The sequence below is a fragment of the Puntigrus tetrazona genome, chromosome 13 (genome assembly GCF_018831695.1).
Source record: "Puntigrus tetrazona isolate hp1 chromosome 13, ASM1883169v1, whole genome shotgun sequence".
Taxonomy (NCBI): Eukaryota; Metazoa; Chordata; class Actinopteri; order Cypriniformes; family Cyprinidae; genus Puntigrus; species Puntigrus tetrazona.
Window position 1 is genome coordinate 1,186,619 of NC_056711.1, and position 19,816 is coordinate 1,206,434.

At 38.6% G+C, this 19,816-nt stretch overlaps 1 protein-coding gene across 5 annotated transcripts in view; it reads left to right on the top strand.

The window, feature by feature from the left end:
- The window catches only part of tet1 (tet methylcytosine dioxygenase 1), a 33,681-nt gene extending 14,763 nt beyond the window's left edge, over positions 1-18,918 (top strand). For 4 of the 5 annotated variants that reach the window (XM_043255356.1, XM_043255357.1, XM_043255358.1 and 1 more), the window contains 9 exons: positions 7,847-9,926; positions 10,009-10,099; positions 10,954-11,047; positions 11,139-11,347; positions 12,299-12,449; positions 12,767-12,856; positions 12,998-13,135; positions 13,246-13,558; positions 14,760-18,918. In XM_043255356.1, coding sequence (XP_043111291.1) covers positions 7,847-9,926; positions 10,009-10,099; positions 10,954-11,047; positions 11,139-11,347; positions 12,299-12,449; positions 12,767-12,856; positions 12,998-13,135; positions 13,246-13,558; positions 14,760-15,691 — 4,098 coding nt within the window. In that variant the 3' untranslated portion in view covers positions 15,692-18,918. Of the gene's footprint in view, positions 1-3,380; positions 3,672-7,846; positions 9,927-10,008; positions 10,100-10,953; positions 11,048-11,138; positions 11,348-12,298; positions 12,450-12,766; positions 12,857-12,997; positions 13,136-13,245; positions 13,559-14,759 lie in introns of those variants that run through there. The other variant, XM_043255359.1, reaches the window with a different exon arrangement.
- The last annotated feature ends 898 nt before the right edge of the window (positions 18,919-19,816 follow it).

The following is a 19,816-nucleotide window of genomic DNA, read 5'->3' on the forward strand; positions in this document are numbered from 1 at the left end:
AAACGGCTTATCACTTTTGACAAACAGGTGGTGCTGTAAAATTATATTGGTGTTCTGTGTTAGGTAACAATACCACACACATCTCGGTTTTAATGTAAATCAGACCAGCAGTTGAGAAGGAATTTGGAAAAGCAGGTTTTCAACATCAGTCAAAATGGTGAACAGGAAGTTTATCTTACTATGGAATAATTGGTATGGATGTTGTCGACATGACCCAAGGAATATTTTGAGTTTCATTACTATAGGCTAATGCAATCAAAAGTTATTAGCATTTTTGGAAATTTCATAATTGAAGGTTAATTAATAGCTTATTACTCTTGACCAGTAGATGTTATCAAATTGATGTTGCCTGGCCAGTGTGAGGTCACAATGGCACATACAAAGTTATTATACAAAGCATCCAGTTACGAGTTTAAATATAATTTCATATAGTTAATCAGTATGAAAACGTAAAGTGCCATTTATTTCTCCAACAATGATCATGATTTTTTTTTTTTACAACAGTTAAAGTGTTTCCTTCCTGAATGAATCAACCGTTTAAATAATTGTATTCGATCTTCATGACTCACTTATTAACAGTGACATGCTGATAAATACTTATTGAAAAATATTCATTTTTTATCAGTATGAACTGACCTCCAAACAGAATATGAAGAATATGAAAAACTTTAGGAGTCAGCTGTCTGTGGTAGTCCTCGAGATATCAGCACAATAATAACACACTCAACAAAATATCATCAAATTATTGTAAGTAAACAGTCGTATTTGCAGCGTAAATGCATTCATTCCAACTCTGAGCAGCATTAAATAGAAAATTGTTAAACCAAAATAGAAATGAAAGTTCTGTCAAAATTTGCTTACCTCCATGTCATTTCAATGCTATATTACAACTAATTCATAAGTATTTCACGAGGTGGACAATTTGGTCATTCGTTTAAATGGATATGAATCAGCAACTTGTAAAATACTTACAATTTTGTAAAAATCGTATGCATTTGTAGTGTGGTCATTCGAATTAGCAGCCTCATAAAATATTTGCGATTTGCGTTCGGGCTAGTCATTCCCAAACCTTCTTTTCCATTTAACAAAATCAATAGAGACAGCAGTGGTCCATGTACGGGTTATGAACTCAATATGAAAGCAAGTAAAAGAATTTTCATTTTGAATAAGCTATACCTAACATTACTTTTTTTTTTAAAGAAAATGATTTGTCAAAGGGAAGGACGTGATGAAACATGCTAGGATTAATATTTGTATTAGTCCCACAAAGACCACTGGTTTCACTTGCAAAATGCACTGTCACTTGTACCATTATGTAGCTTTCAGCAGTCTTCAGAATATTAACCAGATTCAGCCTTTATGTCCATTGTCAAAGATAATACCACAACTCCATTGTCCGCTGATGCGAGCGTGAAGAAAACTGTCTCAAGGCAGCTGACTCACTGCACGACTCAAACCGATTTCCATCAGCCTCCTCACATGTTATCACACAAAGCACAGCAACAATACTCAGCCATCACTGGACGCAGCAGGCAGGCTTATTATGGATGGCTGCTTTAGACAAATGCTCACAGAGAGACGGTCAGTCTATTATGCACTTTATACTTGGAGTAAAGTTTCATCTGGAGTGAGGATTAGTTGAAATGTCTTAGTTTAGACCCACGTGAACTTTCATATTAGGTGAGAACGTGAAAATCGGTTTTGTTCAATGAAAAAGTGTAGTGATCGATGTAGATGCATTGCTATATAAACTGGCGAAAAGGAATGGGTCGCGAATCATCCAGGCAGACCTGTAAGTCAAAACATAACCTGTTTTACGACCTTGAGCTACAGTACAAAGTCATTTCATATTGACTCAACAAATACTTTTTTTTCAGTGAAACGGCGTTCTGTCTACATTAAGGCATATATATGTATAAGTAGGAATAAATGTATTCTAGTAATGCATGCACTAACATAGAAATGTATATAAAGGTAATATATCAAAGATAATAATCTATGTAAAATAATACGGTTGCATACAGAAGATATGTAAAATAATACACTGGCATTTTTATCCGCCGGCTCCCTGGTCTTTGTATTCAATAGCTGCTAGTGCTAAAAGTAGCTGTTGCTTTCCCTTGTCCTCATCCGACCTCCTCAGCCATATGTTTGTGTGTGGAGGTTGGTGTGTGTCTGCAGACTGGGCTGAACAGTACATCGTGTGACAGCTGCAGTGCAGCGGTGGAGGGTCTGCGGCTGCGCTGTCACTTCGTCTCCATGGAGAGAGAGAGAGCGAGAGCGCGGCTGCCTGCCCTGAAGCGTCTCTCTCAGCCTTCCAGAAGAGAGCGTGATGCTCCTTGCTGACGTCATTTATGAAAACAGCTGTGTGGCAGCACGCTTAGTCATACTTGTGCACTTCGCCTTTGTTCCTCGTATTATTTTGAACACATTATCCATGGTGGATTGCGTCATATATCTGCTAAGCTGTAATGTTTATTTTTTTGATTTGTTCTTTAACATTTTGAAAGCAAGAATTGAGGTGATTATCCTTTAAATAAAGTCATAGGTGATTTAATATAAGATATAAATGTAGTGTTTGCAGCTCTGTGTTTGTTATGGCAAGACTTTTGTATATAATGCAATATTAATATAGTCAGTAAAGTAATAAAATATACTTAAATATTAAAATCACAGTTAAATAAAATACACATACAAGTAATCACATACAAAATAAATATTATGTAAAAAAATATATATATATATATATATATATATATATATATATATATATATATATATATATATATATATATATGCATACACATATTCAGTATATATTTTCAAAAAGAATTTACATGTACATACATTTATATATTTATGTTTATATTTTATATTCTGTATAAATATGTTTCTTAAGTATATACATGCATGTGTTTGTATTTATAAATACATAATAAATATACACAGTACATACTCATATATATGTGTATGTATGTATTATTAATTAGTATTTAATTATTAAAACCACAATTTCTGTCAATATATAAGATTATCAGAGATAAAATATAGAATATATAGGATACAATTCTATTTTGATTAGATTATCATTCATTCATTATTTATTATTATTTGTCATTATTATAAAAACAATTATGTTATGCTTAGTTATTTCACATAGTGTACCGATAATACAATAAGACTCAAATGGTTCGTGATGTGCTTGGAAACTTTTGTCTGTTTCTAAAAATAGTGCTCCTGCCTTGGAAAGGCCACTTTTCCTGTTCTCTCCCCCCCTCCCTCCCCGACGGCTTTGAACTCCAGTCCGGTGTCATGAATGTCCGGACCACAGCTTAACGCTCTCCTTCGTGCGTACTTGTAGAGTAAGAAACCACATAGGGGATCCTTTGTTTAGGAGGGTCTAGGCATGGCTGATACATTTACAAGCCGCTAGAGTCCTTTCGCGATTGGCTGACGGGGTTCTGTCTGCGTCTGCGAGAGGCATGCGTCGGCTGTCTGCGGCAGCGGCGATCCAAAGCCTCTCTCCTCCGCACTGATCATGCAAACCTGTGCTGCTCGCGCTGCATCTGCCACTACGGCCACTTATTCTTCTGAAGCCGAGGGAGGCAAGATGGCTACCTTTTAGGATTATGCTGCCCAAAATTGAGGGTCTGCCTCTGAGGAATGAAAAGGTACAATCCCAGACTGGCTTTTAATGGCTATTGTCTCAAACAGATGCTCTTGGGAGAGTGTGTGTGCGCGGGCTGGGAGCTTTGTGTGTGTGTTTATGCTCTTGTTGTCATTGCTGCATCATCAGTTCATGTTTTGGTTCCCTTTTCAAGGTAGGGTGCACGGATATTTCCAAACCGCGGAAAAGCGAGGTTTTAAGGTAACAGACTCCCAGGATTTTTTGGCTTTCTTTCATAAGTTCAGAACATTTTGTGCTCTCGGCTTCTTTTGATGCAGCGGCTCGAATCAGCGTCTAAGAGTTTAGCTTGGTTGAAGAGGGCAACCACGAGTGTGTGTGTGTGTTCACCTGCGCCGTGAGTTTTTTTTCTTCTTCTGAGTACCAAAGTTCAGAAACAGGAAAGCAGCAGCGTAATGAATGAAAAAACCTCACAAGTTCAGAGAAACTATTTGCGCGCTCCAGGAAGGAAGCGTGCGTTTTTAGACTTGAAAAGGGTTTGGCGTTGTGAAAGAGTGCAGGCAAAGCATTTTGAGCAAAACTACTGACTTTGATGTGTTCAGAAGGGGTTTGGTTTCACGGTAACGTGGCGTAAAGATGCACGTTCGAGTTTTGGGGATGATGGTTAACTTCTCAGAGTACCTGCTAAATTCTAAAGTCGTGACAACGTGCTATTTTGCGGTGGTTCTCTCGTATCGGGAGTTTTGAATGAGCCTGAAAGCTCTTGGGTGTCAGGTCTCTCCTCCTCTGCCTCTGTTTGGGTTGGATACTCCCCTTCTGCTCTGGTAACGCTTCCTGAGGGAGGCTTCTTAGGATTCTAGCAGTACGTGTGCTGTTGCTAGGGGTGTGCGTGCGTGTGTGTGTGTGTGTGTCCGGGGTAGCTTTTACTACAATGAAAAGAAGACAGAGTCAAGTGCGACTGTTTTGAGTTTTCAACGTTTCAACAGACACAACAAATCAAGAACAAAGCCGCCGAGGCACTGCTGTGAGAGACTAACGTTTGACGTGCAGAGAATGAGCAAACCGTCCCTCTTAACGTCTAGTGATGTTTTCAATAAAAAGCACATTTTCTACCATGCTGCAGGACGTTGTTGTGTACGGTTGTTTTTGAGCCATATGAATTCAAGAGAAGTGTGTAGCGGTCTGAGGAGATTTGTTTACTTTCTTTATACACTTTCTTCGTTTATTTATAAACAGGAAAGTTTTGGACACTGTTACCATGATACTGTAATTTGAGCAGTTAGTTGTTGTAGGTCTGCTTATAATCAGGCACAGACTCAGATTTCTTTCACATTTTCTGCTGAATTCTTGCGCACTTACTGGTAACTTAATTATATTTAATGAACTATTTAAACTAACTAGATAAATTACACATTTACACAAAAAAAATCTAATTAAAATGGCTTATTATTTAACGTACAGCTGTGTATTTTTATTCTAAATGGACGAGGCTTGTTAAAGACATTGTAAATTGTAAGTGGTACCACATAATCTGAATTGATATGCCAAGTAAGAGGCTATTTTCTCAGTGTTCCCTCAGATTCCAGAAAAAGTTGTCCTATCCTAACAAACCACCAGTTGAAAGCTTATTTATTCAGCTTTCAGATGCTGTATAAATCTCAATTTCAACCAACTGACCCCCTATGACTGGTTTTGTGGTCCAAGGTCGTGATATTCCTACCATTATTAATATATAAGCAATAACCACCCTAAAATGAATTAAGTGATTTTACAGGATTTTAACATCTTTAAGGGTCTGTTACAAACTGCCTCTCAAGGGGCATATTGCTTTAATAAAGCAATTTTGCATTTCACTAAGTTTATTACATGCGCAGATCGGTGCACATTTTAATGTTTTCACTGTCCAGTAAACAAGGCAAAAGCTAGTTTTACATTTGACCTGTAATTAGCCGGTCTAAAGTGTCCATGTATGAAACATGTAACTGTTTTATAAGCGCTCTACTCTCTTTAGCCCCCTGCCAAGTTTTCCTAGAAAATGATGGTGGAAACTCAGGTCTATCGGTGCTGTTTTTCCTGAGCTTTGGATTTACTTTGCAAGTCCCCCCCCCAAATTTGCACAAACAAACTACCTCTAACTTACAGCCTTCATGTCTGCAGAGTCTTATTTTCATTGTGTTTTTACAGTGTTTGTCACATTTCTAATGAATTAGACCTCATGCTCAGCAGGCATGATTTGCAGATAACAGCAAAAGTTTGGGCTTCTGTATTGCACATTTACAAAGGCCTCCCATTAGATCCCCTTCCAGACCACTTTGTTATTGAAAGTAGTTTCACTCAGCAACTGATGCCACCGCTTTTGTTTCACTACTGGATGGGAACATCAGAAGAGCCGATTACTATTCTCTTCCTATTCCCCCCAGTAATAACAGTTGCAGCGCCTGCCAAGTTATTGCCTCACTCTTGTTTCGACCCCTCTGTTGCATCAGCCCTCTCCTGGCACAAGTGTTAATGATACATGAAGGAGTTTTCCTCAATACTACATTGTTGGTGCTGCTGAATTTATTTACACACTGCGCTGAGAGACGCATTTAAGTTGCTTATAAATATATAAAAAACGTGAAACCACAGTTTTTCACACAATGACTGACTGACTCCCGCAAGTATTTAATCTTCTTATGCACACTGCTTTACACGGGCAGTAAAACTGTTTTATGAGAGGTACTTAGGTTACAGTAAGGCAGGCACACTGTGAAGGCTCTCACGTGCAGTTTTTTTGTTCTCTTCTATGCCTCCTTTTTCTTTTCTAGTGTGGAAAAACAATTATGAGGCTATAATGAGTGTTACTAATAATGTTCACATTGTGGTACGTTGTGGCTTTGTGGCTGTCAGTTTAATGCAGAATGATTAATTGTATCTTAATAATCACTTGCAAAATGATTTGTATCATTTTAAATACACGCACATGTATTTTTAACTGTGTCAGAATGCATATTTTTAGGAATAAAAATAAACTTGCCCATTAAATCTGCACTGTAAATTTTGCCACTTAAGTGATTAAAAAATAAAACCACACACATATTTTTTTTAATCATCCATGTACAACAAACTTTCAGCTTCACTCCACTGTTCTTTGTATATGGATTTGATGTGACAGGTCTAAAATATACATCAATTTTTATAGGCTTATCAAAGTATATTTGGATAAAGTAAAGGCATGATATGGAAGGAAAAGTTCACCCAGAATTAAAATGCTGTCATCATTTACTCACCCCTGAGTAGTTTTGGGTCACCATTGACTTAAAAAATATTATGGAAGACAGTTTGGTTACAAACTTTCTTCAAAATATCTTCCATTGTGTTCAACAGAATAAATAAATTATTACAGCTTTAAAACTACTTGAGGGTGAGTAAATGATTACAAAATTGTATTCTTTTTGGTGAACTATTCCTTTAAAGTGCCCATATTATGGGTTTTGAAAGTTCATATTTTGGTTTTGGGAGTCCCAAACAACAGCTTGACATGCATACAAGGTCAAAAAAAATTAATTCTCTTATAATATGCATTTATTCTTACATTATTTGTTCAACTACTTATTCAACACTAAATTCAACAATTCATTTTTCCAAAACTTCTCTTTTCCTTTATAGAAGTGTTTGTGAGCATTTTCATTGTGTTTGCATTTTCATTCAGACTAATACAAAAATCTGAGGTTTCATTCTACCATGTCTGCGTGCATAACAAAGGGCAATATGTTAATGATTCATGTTGACTTAAACATGAAATTTGCTTGGGACTCTCGTCCTTTGCTTTGAGAGACAATAACTTAATACATGGTGCACTTTCAGATTTAAAACGTTGCAGGATGCTTTCATTCACTTAAATTCACTGCATTAAAGCTTTTCAGAAACCAATTTTGTTATTTTAACTTATCATTAAACAATTAATCAAGCTTTATGATCTGTACATCTCTTCCTTAGCAAGTGTTGTTATTACTGTAAATTAATGAATTGACATATTATGAATACAAAAGAAATCAAGATGTTCATTTTGTAATATAAGCTACCGACTAGTAACTGACATAACACAAAGTTTATATATTGGTTAATCACCCCAAGTTCTGGGCCATGATCCACTGTGCACCAGCTGTCACAAGTTGCGATGACCAATTGCAGTACCACAGCCAAAACTTGCTGAAGCATCTCTCTATTTTTCCACTGCAGGTTGAGTCAGAGGCAAACTCAGTAAATGGCACAAGCTCAGAGCAGATGGAGGAGACCTGTGCGACACCAGAGGAAGAAGCGCATTACATATCCTTAACACACAATGTTCCACCTGATGTTCCCACGCCTCTCCAGCATGGCTTGTTACCAGCCCCTCCTGGAAAGGAGCCCGGGACAACTGATGTACTTCTCCCTCACAACAGTGCTCTAACATCTCATAATGGTGCTGAACACATGAAACCAAACACTGAGAGACATGTGGATCCCACCGAGCCACATGCCTCAATCCATAGATCCATGAGTCATGAGTCCGAGTCCATTCAAGAACAGACGGTTCCTCTGAAGAAGATCAAACTGGAGGAGCAATGGGTTGAGATTGATGACCCGCACTTAAAGCACTTAGAGACCAACAGGTGCTATGAAGATGCTTTGTCTACCCTAGCAGCCGTGGTCTGCTTTTCCAGTACAGATAGGGAACGTCTAGAGGAGAGGCTTTATGGGCCTCATGCCTGTTTAAAAACTGAGCCGAAAGAAGAACCATATCAGTGTCAGTTAAATCAAGGAGAAAGTCCAGAGGAACCTCATCAGAATGATAACATTGCACTATCTTTACCCAGTGTCCAGTCTCTGGTCCAGCATAGGAATATTAGTGTTGATCAGGCTATAGCTATTGAGGCCTTGACCCAACTGGCAGCTACCCCACAAACAGTGCCCTTTGTAAACGATAACCAGAGTCAGGATGCTCAGCGACAAATGTCTAGCGACCACTCTCTTCGAGAGGCTAAACCAGTTTCAGATGTCTTCTCTAATAAGGTCTCTGTAATCAGTTCATCATTGCAACAGACGTCTGTCATCCGCAACCCTCTGAACAGGCCAGCCAACTTCACCCAAAGTCAAAATCAGCATTGTGCGTCTACCTCCAGAAAACTGTCCTTGAAGGATCTTCTGGCGGCCAGCTCGGAATGTGAAAAGCTATCTTATACCGCAGAGAACCGCAGAAACGGCCAAGCACTTTGTAAATCTGACAGGTTAGAAGGCACTTTCAAGAAGTACAAGCATGGAGAAGCGACTCAGATCTCGAGAAAGAGGGACGAGGAGGAAGTTGCAGCTCAATTGGTGCAGCTTGCGTTCATGATCGAATCCCGGCAGATGCAAGTCTCGGAAAACAGTCCCCCAAAAGGTATGCCACCCCAAACCATGAAATACAATCATAATTATTTGGGGCAGCACTTAAAGAAGCCAAGGAAACCTAAAATGACACCTTCGAAACCCAGGATGTCTAAGAAGAACGCTGCTGAGATCGAGGGCAACCATTGCAGGATTCCGTTGGCCAAGAGGACGCCCAACAGGAAAACCCCACTCAAGGCCACCATTCAGAAAGCCATTTTGCAACAAAAGATGAGACTCCAGCACAAAAGGAGTCCATTTCTTCCCCAAGCGCAGATAGACCTGAAAAAGTACATAGCGGAGGCTCATCACGAGAACAGGCAGCTCTTGTACTACAGCAACTCTCTGAAGAAAGAGAACTTTGAAACGATCTTAGGCTCTGGTAAGCAGAATGGCTTTCACTTTAAATATGAGCATGGAGCTCAAAGTCATTCTTTACCACCACCAAACGGACTCTTTCACAATCATACGAACGACCATCTAGGTGCTAGCCAGTGGCTGAGGCAAGAATGTGAACAACAAATGATTTCTCAGGTATCCAAAACCTACGATGTGCTAAATCATGGTGCTAAGCAACAACCTCAGCAAACCATGGCCAGTGAACCCTGTAAAGACTTGCCCCAAAGCCCAGGGATGTACCTTAAAGCCAACGGCTTTAATGATCATCAACACTTGCACACAAATCAAAATGGTTTTTACAAAGTGGAGCAGTCTGGAGGTGTTACTGTGTTGTCCACATCCAGTGTACAATTGGAGAATGGGGACATGGTGAACACTGGAGAACAGACTCCTACCAAGCACACGATCAACAGCTTCTTGGAGTCACCAATGAGGTTCTTGGACACACCGACCAAGAATCTCCTCAACACCCCCTCTAAACAAACCACAGAGCTGCCCTCCTGTAACTGTGTGGGTAAGTCTATTAGCCATATCATAACTTCAAATAAAAGTTGGCTAGAACTCAGTTCATCTCCTAACACAATTTCCCTCTACAGAGCACGTAATTGAGAAAGAGGAGGGTCCTTACTACACTCACCTTGGAGCTGGCCCGAATGTAGCTGCTGTGAGAGAGATGATGGAGAACAGGTGAAGTGGAGATCAGTTGCTATGTTTACATGCTATAATGTTTAACTGGCGAGACAAAAAAAATCCTTTTTTTTTCCTTTTTAATCTATAGTTTTAAATTTGCATACAAACATTTAATTTCCAAATTTTTTCCTCCACAATTATTGTTTTATATTTATTTAGAAATTATTTTAATAAAAAAAAATAATACAATCATGAAAATAATATATTTATTTACTAATAAGATACAATTATAATATATATATATATATATATATATAATATATAAAATTATAACTAATATTGCACAGGTATATAGTGGGCTTGGAAATTAAATTCTGGCAGTGGTACCCTGCTGTGCAATATGTTTTGACGCTGACAGAGAAAAACATATGTAGCTATACATTTCTTTGCACTCAGATTAGCAACCACAGATGCTTTTCAGCAGAAACACACTTTCATGCTCTCTAGAGGCTGAAACAGGAAGCCTATAACCAGGTTCAAGGGGCCCATAGAGTGATTCTTACCACAGAGGTTACTACTAAGCTCCAGTAGGTATGGCAGAATTAGGTTGTGATGGTACTATGGTATAAGTTGCACGATTAAAAGTATGACTCCTAACGTGTTTGCAAGGAAGCATTATATGGATATATATATGGCACACACACATATATATATATATATATATATATATATATATATGGCACACACACATATATTATGTAAATATATGTAGTGCTGTTAATTGCTACTAATCGTATATCGCATTGCAAAGGGATTGTCATATTTGGGGGTCCTTCTCATTAAAAAGATGTTGAAATTTTGAAAAGCCCTCTGTTATATACAAACAGCTCACTGCAGTGTTTTCTTCACAGATATGGCCAGACAGGCAACGCAGTCCGTGTGGAGGTTGTTGTGTATACAGGCAAAGAGGGGCGGAGCTCACAAGGTTGCCCAATCGCCAAGTGGGTGAGTGACCCGTATGAGATAACTAGCCGTCTGCGAAGAGCTTGCAGAAAGTCTGTTCACATACTATGTGCACATGTGTACAATTCTGCAGATCATACGTCGAGGAAGTGAGGAAGAGAAGTTGCTGTGTCTTGTGCGGCAGCGTGCTGGTCACTGCTGTCAGAACGCAGTGGTAGTCATTCTCATCCTGGCCTGGGAGGGGATCCCACGCAGTGTGGCTGACAGGCTGTACCAGGAGCTCACACAGACTCTCTGCAAATATGGCTCGCCCACTAGCCGACGCTGCGCCCTCAATGAGGAGTGAGTCACAAGTGACATACGGACAGAGTGTGTGGGAATGATTCATGTACACACTCTCTCACACAAATACAAAAGAACATTTGGAGGTTGTTCCTGATGAAGTGTTTGTGAAGAATGAGTACTTTTCTTTAAACTCCTTCACACCATTTTTTTGTAAGTGTACATTCACCGCCAAAAAGGTCAGGCTAGAGTAGGAAGAAGCAGGGTCGGAAATTAAATTGGGGCAAAAATGCCACCAAAATGAACAAAAAAATAATAACCTAATGCCTGTCCACAACTAAACTATAACAATTGCTATTAAATTGAAATGTGAACATGAATGAAGAGTATTGATGGCGTCATTCCATTCAGATCTGCTCACAGCGTGTCAGAGTTTTCTTTTTACATGGTGCCTTTTGCAGTGTTGAGCATTTTAAATAATTGCCCACATATCTATTGAGCGCATTAATGTCATGGCCAATCTGATACTAATTAATTGTTGATTTTTTGATCGATTTATTTCATTCATTAAATATATTTTTTTTTTTACAATCAAAGACATAAGATATATTTAAATAAGGTAAATATTACAAAATTACCAATACAAAGGTAAGATAATGCCCCAGGAAATCACTTCAATGGGAAAAATATTGCTCCTAAATTGGAATTTTTATTAATATAATTGAAATGTAGTAAATTGTGTGGAAAAAAATAATAAATAATAATAAGTAATAATTGTGTTAGATGAGAAAAGCTCATAATCATGTGGTTTTATTAACAAAAGAAACAGCTGTGCGTTGCTCGGAGACACAAAAACATTCTGCTGTGGCTTAGTTTAAGCTTAGTTTAAGATGTGTGTCAGTTGTTGGCCCCTGTCGGTGTGCATTAAATGCATTAGTAATGTTAATGCATGTGTATAATATTATAATATATATGACTGAACCGTAACTTATTTACTTTCTCTCCTGTTAGTCGCACATGTGCGTGTCAGGGTCTGGATCCAGACACATGCGGCGCCTCTTTCTCGTTTGGTTGCTCCTGGAGTATGTACTTCAATGGCTGCAAGTTTGCACGAAGTAAAACGCCCCGGAAGTTCAGACTGCAGGGAGACTACCCTGAGGAGGTGAGCACGAGATGGATTCGTTGAAGATACATTCTCAGTCCACTAGAAACGTGTGAAGAAACGCTCTGTTATGAAAGACTCAAATGCTGGTTTTCAAAATCCAGCCAACATGCCATAGTGGCTTTAAATGAGATAAAAAAATCCTGTGTCAGCCAATTCAAGTGTCTGATTTACAGTGGTGCAACAATGCTGTGTAAAGTACGGCAGACTGCATCTGCTACATACAAGCTTTAATTTGCACATTTTTTGAAAGGTAGAGTTTTTATAGTATTTTATTTGATCTTTCAAATGACAGTAATGTTTGATTTTGTGCATAGGAGGAGAAGTTGGAGAAAAACTTGCAGAATCTGGCATCAGATTTGGCCCCCGTGTACAAGAAACTTGCTCCTGAGGCCTTTCACAACCAGGTAGGAATTACGTAATCAAAATGTCACAATATTAAAACAGCTCCTAACCACCTTGTTAAGTTGATATGGCCGCCGAGATAAGTAAACTGAGCCCTGTGTACATTTGTAAAGAAATTATTCGAATGATCTGTAACCTGTCAGGTGGAGCAGGAGCATCAGGGGCAGGACTGTCGGCTGGGCAGGACCGAAGGTCGACCGTTCTCTGGTGTGACTGCGTGTGTGGACTTCTGCGCTCATGCCCACAGAGACACACATAACATGACCAATGGAAGCACTGTGGTGAGTCTCACTTCCACCGTCAATGTCAGTGTCCTTCTGATACGTTCTCTTTTCATTTTGTGACACCGTTGATCTAAATGAGATATGCATTGGCCTCGTGTGAACTGCAGGTATGCACTTTAACCAAGGAGGATAACCGCGCAGTGCGGAACATTCCAGAGGACGAGCAGCTGCACGTCCTGCCGCTCTACAAGATCTCTGACACCGATGAGTTTGGCCATGTTCAGGGCCAGTGGGCCAAAATAAAGTCTGGGGCCCTGCAGGTCCTCTCTGCTTTCCCAAGAGAAGTGAGGATGTTGGCCGAGCCCGTCAAATCAGCACGCAAGAGAAGGATGGAGGCTAAAAGAGCCCATGCTGAGAAACTTAGCGGCCTGGACAGTAAGCAGGGCACTCCTGTAAAAGGGAAGAACGTGCATCTTAAAGGTAAATCCAGCTCAGTCTTCCTTCTTAACATCCTCCTGATTTGTACAAGTTGGTTCCAGGCAGGGTTTTTGGTGTAAGGTGGAGTAACATTCAAAATGTTTAGTGCTGGTTTAAAATGTCAGAAATGGTTTAAAAAACACTGGTTTAGAGGGCATCTACAACATTTTCAACTAAAAGCAGAAAAGCAGGTTTATTTACACAGTAAGCCTTTTGGGGGTCTGAAAATGAAAGTTTTTAAAAAACAATAATTTCTCTGTGTAAAAAACGAAAGATTATTATTTTTTAAATAGTGCATACTTGTTATGTGTTGAGTCTATAGGAATGAGTTTGTACCCTGCCATGTAGTATTTATCAGCAAAGTGACATCACCATGTAAAACTTTTATATATATATTTTTTTTTTATTTGTCCATTGGTATCAGTGTATATTAGATAGTCAATTACACGTTTTTACATTAAGATTATGTTTGCCATCATCTAACACTCACTTTAAAATCATCATTGCTACTAATAATAATTTAATGAACAATTTAAAAACACAATTAAATATAATGTTTAGCCATTTTCAAACTGAATATCCATTTTTCATGCTGTACATTATAATGCCGTGATGCCTAAATTCACTTTTAGCATTTTAAACAAAACTGTCACCCTGGACCACAAAACCAGTCTCAAGTTGCACAGGCATATTTGTAGCAATAGCCATGAGGATATTTAATACATTTACCATTCCTAATATACCAAAGCATATTTTGTATTAGTAATATGCATTGCTAAGGACTTCATTTGAACAATTTTAAAGGCAATTTAAAAGACCAACCAACATGCTTAAAAACACTTGCAAATATGAGGACATGGCAACACTGCAAGACAATGCTCTCTCATGTCTATCAGCGGGAGTTTAGTTAAAATTGACATGAAAAATCTTAAGCCAAAAAATGGCCGATACCAAATGGCTTAATTCTTATTCACTCATGCTTCACCCACTTGTTGCTATAGTTACTAATGCAGGAGCGACTCTGCTGCTCTGTACACACATGGAACGAAGATTTATGGGACTCACTCCCGAAACTTCCAGTGTGTACGTGGCCATTGTAAAAGGAAATTTCTCTTGAGAATAGATCATAAAATAGGGTCAGATTTATTCCAGGAAACATGTAGGGATTCTCTAATTTATATTATTATTTTTTCTTTGCCCACAGGTTTCAAACAAACTTCTGCTGAACATTCACCATGTTTGGAAAAGGATACTTGTAATTTAAGTTCCAGCATGCGATTATCTGGCGTTGCAACCATTGGAGACCAATTCTCAGACTTGCGCTCTACTGTTCAGAGTAACACATCCCGCACTCCTCCTGTGGCCTCCACACACCCTCAACCGCATGATCCCTCAAGAGGAACGGGCCACAGCAGTGGTTCTCCTTCTCCTAGACACGGACTCGAGACCGTCAGGCAGATGTCTGAACCGTTCAGAAACTCGTATCCGAACGACCCTCTGAGAACGAATTCGAATTGCTTAAAATCCGAGCCTGAGGAGCTGCGGTGCTTTCAGGGTGGTGCAGCTCCCACCCTGCTCTCCCCGCCTCCCGCCGAGGGCCTCCACAGTCGCTTGAACCCGGAGGACCACCGCAACTCTCCAGTTACGGCGCAACCCCTGACCCCAGAGGTGGGTAAAGCAGAGGAAGTCTGGTCAGACAGCGAGCACAATTTCTTGGACGGGAACATCGGTGGGGTCGCGGTGGCTCCTTCCCACGGCTCCATCCTGATCGAATGCGCTCGGCGGGAACTGCACGCCACCACTCCCATCCTGCGGCCCAACCGCACACATCCTACCCGCATCTCCCTGGTCTTCTACCAGCACAAGAGCCTGAACGCCCCGGGTCACGGCCTGCAACAGTGGGAAGCCAAAATGGCCGAGAAGGCCAGGGAGAAAGAGGAAGCAGAGCGCCTGGGACTCAACAGGTCGAAGGAGATGGATTCGGAAACGGAGAGCGAAAACGAGACTTATCCAGATGAGAGACACAAGCTTCAGGTTCCTACCCGTCAGTCGCTAACAGTTCCCCGTGACGGCGTCGTCATGTCAGCGCCCTACTCCCTCACGCACGTCACTGGGCCTTACAACCGCTGGACGTAAAATTCTCCGTGCTTGTCTAGCTAATGCCTTACCTCAGCTAGTTCTCATCCTTTCATGCCCATTTTTTTTTACGTGTGCCCTTCTTCAGTTGTGCTCTTCATCTCAGCTTTTCTGAAGAAATAGACAACCGTTTGTGGGTTTTTAACTGTGAGTTTTGGTGTGTATGTCTGTGTTTTTTTATTGTAAAGAGATGGTGCTCAGAACAGATGTTATAAAACTGGTTTTATACATATAGATGAAATTAGTGCATAGAAGATGTGATTATTTATTCTGATCATTTTCAAGACTATTTTGTAATTTAATTTCTGGTCCAAGCCTGTTTACTGCAATAGGAGTATGTCATCCTTTAAATGACGTGTGTAGTAAACACTCCGAATTGACATTGTCAAATGTGAATTCTATATTCTCGTCTCAGCCTTGGGTGCTGTCTTGTCCAACACTCGGTAGTTGCTATTTTATGGTGCCATTGTAGCAGTAAGGTTAAATGACCAATATGAACCACACATGGGTCATTGCAGGAACTTTACATCAGTTTTCTGGGTATTCGTATTGGTATGAAGGTACATTGTTTCGGCATTGTTGGGGGTAATGCATTTCAATTAGTAATCAGATCACTTTTTTCAAGTAACTAGTAATGTAATTAAAAATATGTCAGTTACTTTCCCTGTTTTGAGAGAAACTGGAATGGAGTTCCAGAGACTATTCATTTCACTTTCAATGTGAAATGGTCTTTGCAGTTGCCAAAAATATAACTTTTGAGCATTTTATTAATAAAAAAACCCAACAAGTGAGCCTAGCATAATTGACAAAAAGTAACGCAAAATCATTGTGATGCATTACTCTTCATAAAAAGTAACTAATGTAATTAGTTACTTTTTGGAGTAATGCAATGTTGTAATGCATTACTTTTAAAAGTAACTTTCCCCAACACTGTTATTAGACATAAACATGGCATCCTTTCAAAAAGCACTTTGTATCTTCAGACCAAGCTGACTATTGAAGTTTTCAATATGCACGTTTGGTTTAGTCATCATCAAGTATCTATAGTCACGTTTTTTGGTGTCATGATTATGAAACTTTGCATATTTAAGCAATAATCATGGAAGGTTTTATGCTGCATTTTGACAATGTGTCCAAACTGGTTAATTTCTGGCACTTATGTAAAATTTTATAGTATTTGGTCCCAATTCTTGATTTTTTTTTTTGTTTTAACTCCCAAAGAGGTTGGAAAACATGACTTGAAAGAGTTTAATCATTGTATACAATTCAAGCGTGCTAAGTTATGTCTAAACAAATTTACTGTATGTTTTTCACTGGTGCTTTTAAAGAAATCCCATGACACCTCCTGAGATGTCGTTTCATATATTTTTATTGCTACATAGTGCATTTTTATTTTAAATCAATCACTTATTGGTGCGAGGGTGGGGTGGATCAGTGTCTGTGCATTTTTATACGCAAGTATGTTTGGTTTTGTTTCGGTGCATTGAATGAAAAAAATCAATTTCATGACTTCGTAATTGCATATGCATCCAGAGGCCTAGTCAAGATATTGGCTTAAAACTAAAGGTTTACATTACTCTTACATAAGGTTTAAAGTGAACATACGGCTAAAAAATGTCTTGTTAATTTCATCTTTATGGTGCTAAAGAGTGTACGTCAGTGTTCAAAACCATTGTACACCCAAAAAGCTGTACTTCAGCACTTGAAACAACATCCTGTCGCGCAGGTTGTGAGAAATTTGACACATTGTCTACGAACATGTGTTTTACTAGTACTCTAGCTGCGACAAAAATAAAAAAGCTCAACAGAAACCCAATGTGTACCTGTGTTTTGGGGAACTTGAAGTCACAGAGCGGCATGGGTACGTTCGCGCTACTGTCTCTTCAATTAAATCTATTTTTGCTGAACAATGATATTGTTGCTTTTGTGTAAAACCATCATGTGTAACAAAACGATATTGTAACCCTGAGCTGAGTTTGTTTATGGCTCAAGGAAAGTGCTCATCATTGGTGCTCATTCATATATTATCCCCTGGCATTGAAAAATCTCAATGCACTACTTCTGGATCTTTTGTTTTGGCCGGTGCTAAATGTTTTACTCAGCTTGAATATCATTAGATCATGCTATATTATTAAGTGTTTTTTCCTCTTGACTTTATGTGGCACAAATAATACTATGACCTCACAGTCCCCTGATGGTAATTGACTGACACTGAAATGCCAGTACTATGAACATCAGATAGCCTAAGGGAATTACCAATGCAATTCGATTCAATGCTCGCTGATTTTATGCATTTTTCTAAGCTCTTGTTTTATGTGAATTATGGGTTGGCTTTTGTGTCTCTGGTTCAAATACTGCATTTCTGTGTAAATTACAGTAGATTTATAATTGATTTATAATACCATAAACTCATTTTGTCGGATTTGGCTCATGTGATCTTGTTTGAGTTTGGATGATTAAATATGGCTCTCACTGTAACAGTCTGATTTAAAAAAAAACGTTCCTAAAGTAAATATTTCCACATTCCTTTTAATATGTTCACATTAGGCATCCCTTGCATGTTTTTCCTCTTTTTTGTTGTATTTTTCCTCTTTTCTCAGGTCTCTGCCCATGTAACTTTGGACACAAGCTTCTACAGTTTTTGCATTGTCTTCCAATTAAATTCTCCAAAATTTGAATTTATTTTCGGATATGTTTTGTAAAATGGAAAGGTTTCCCTTACAGCATCTTCATGTATATTATCAGTTTGATGATTCTCTTCTGTATATGTTGAATGAAAGCTGAAGTGTGTCATTTTCGGCTCCACTAACATCGTCAAACAAAACCAAATTAATAATAATGAATATTTTCTGGCATTTTTCTCAGATAATGAGGCAAATCGATGAATACGGTTGTGTTGGACCGGGTTCGAGCGGTGATTCGATTGCAGCTCAGAGATGCAGATGCTACACTTGTAGTGAATTAAACCTACTATTAACTTGTTTTCTTATCTTTATCTAAATTAGTTATGTTAACTATAGAAACATTTACACACTTCAGCTTTAAGAATGAATGTAAGCCATTACGGGCACTGTTATAATGTGGAATTTTAAACCTCCTCTTACCTACAAAACAAACAAGAACATATGATGACTTGAAGACTTGTGACTTGAAATGATATGTCAAGGAAAGAAACACCAGCTTTTGAGATTTTTCTTTTAGAAAATAAAATGCACAGTAGTTGTACAGTACGTGTGAATTTTTTTTTTTGCATACTTTTTTTAAACTCTTGTACGCATCCAAATTCACAGCCCGAACACATGCTGTTTATCTGATACGTTCTACACAGGACGTAGCAAAGCATAAAATAATCGTGCCGTAGCAATTCATCGAGCATATTACTCTGCATTCCAACAGTATTTCCATTTCCATTGAGTGTTTTTAAGAGGGTCAGATATTTTGAATAGATTTTTGAAAACATCTTAAACGTTAGTCAGTTTGGAGCATGCTCAAATATGTATTTGGCTCATGTCTGCCGAATGTGTTCAGGAAAAGTAATTCACCAGCTATGTTGTAATAAAAAGTGAAAGAAAAAAAATCAAATGACCTGCAATTCAGGAGAATTTGCTGTTGGTTATGAAATATTTTAAATCAACCCATAAAGTTGCCTTTATACTAAATTGATTAAATGAATGATGAACTATGGTCTGGTCGCCCTCTATAGGACAGATAATTATATTATGACACCAGATGTAGAGCTCTTACAGTTCTCCAAGAGTACACCTAAACTTTAACTTTAAAATCAACATGAATTTTAAAATCAACAGTTTCTAGTGCCCTCTATGGGCACAATTTGACAAACTGGTGCCCATCCTCAGATGACCTTAACGCCCATGTTTTGTTAAGTTCATATTCCAAAATTTCCAACGAATCCAAAACTTGAGAATCTAATTTCCCTGAATAGCTTGATTACCTTGCAAAAATTTCTTATTGCAGTGCTATTAGTATAGACCTACTTCTTTTAAACGAAAAATAGTATACATACTTTCAATCCAGCAATTCAAACTTATTCCTAAGTACACTTGGCTTTTGACATGTAAGTCTGAATAATATATATATTTTTAAATACGTGGTGCTTGCATATTT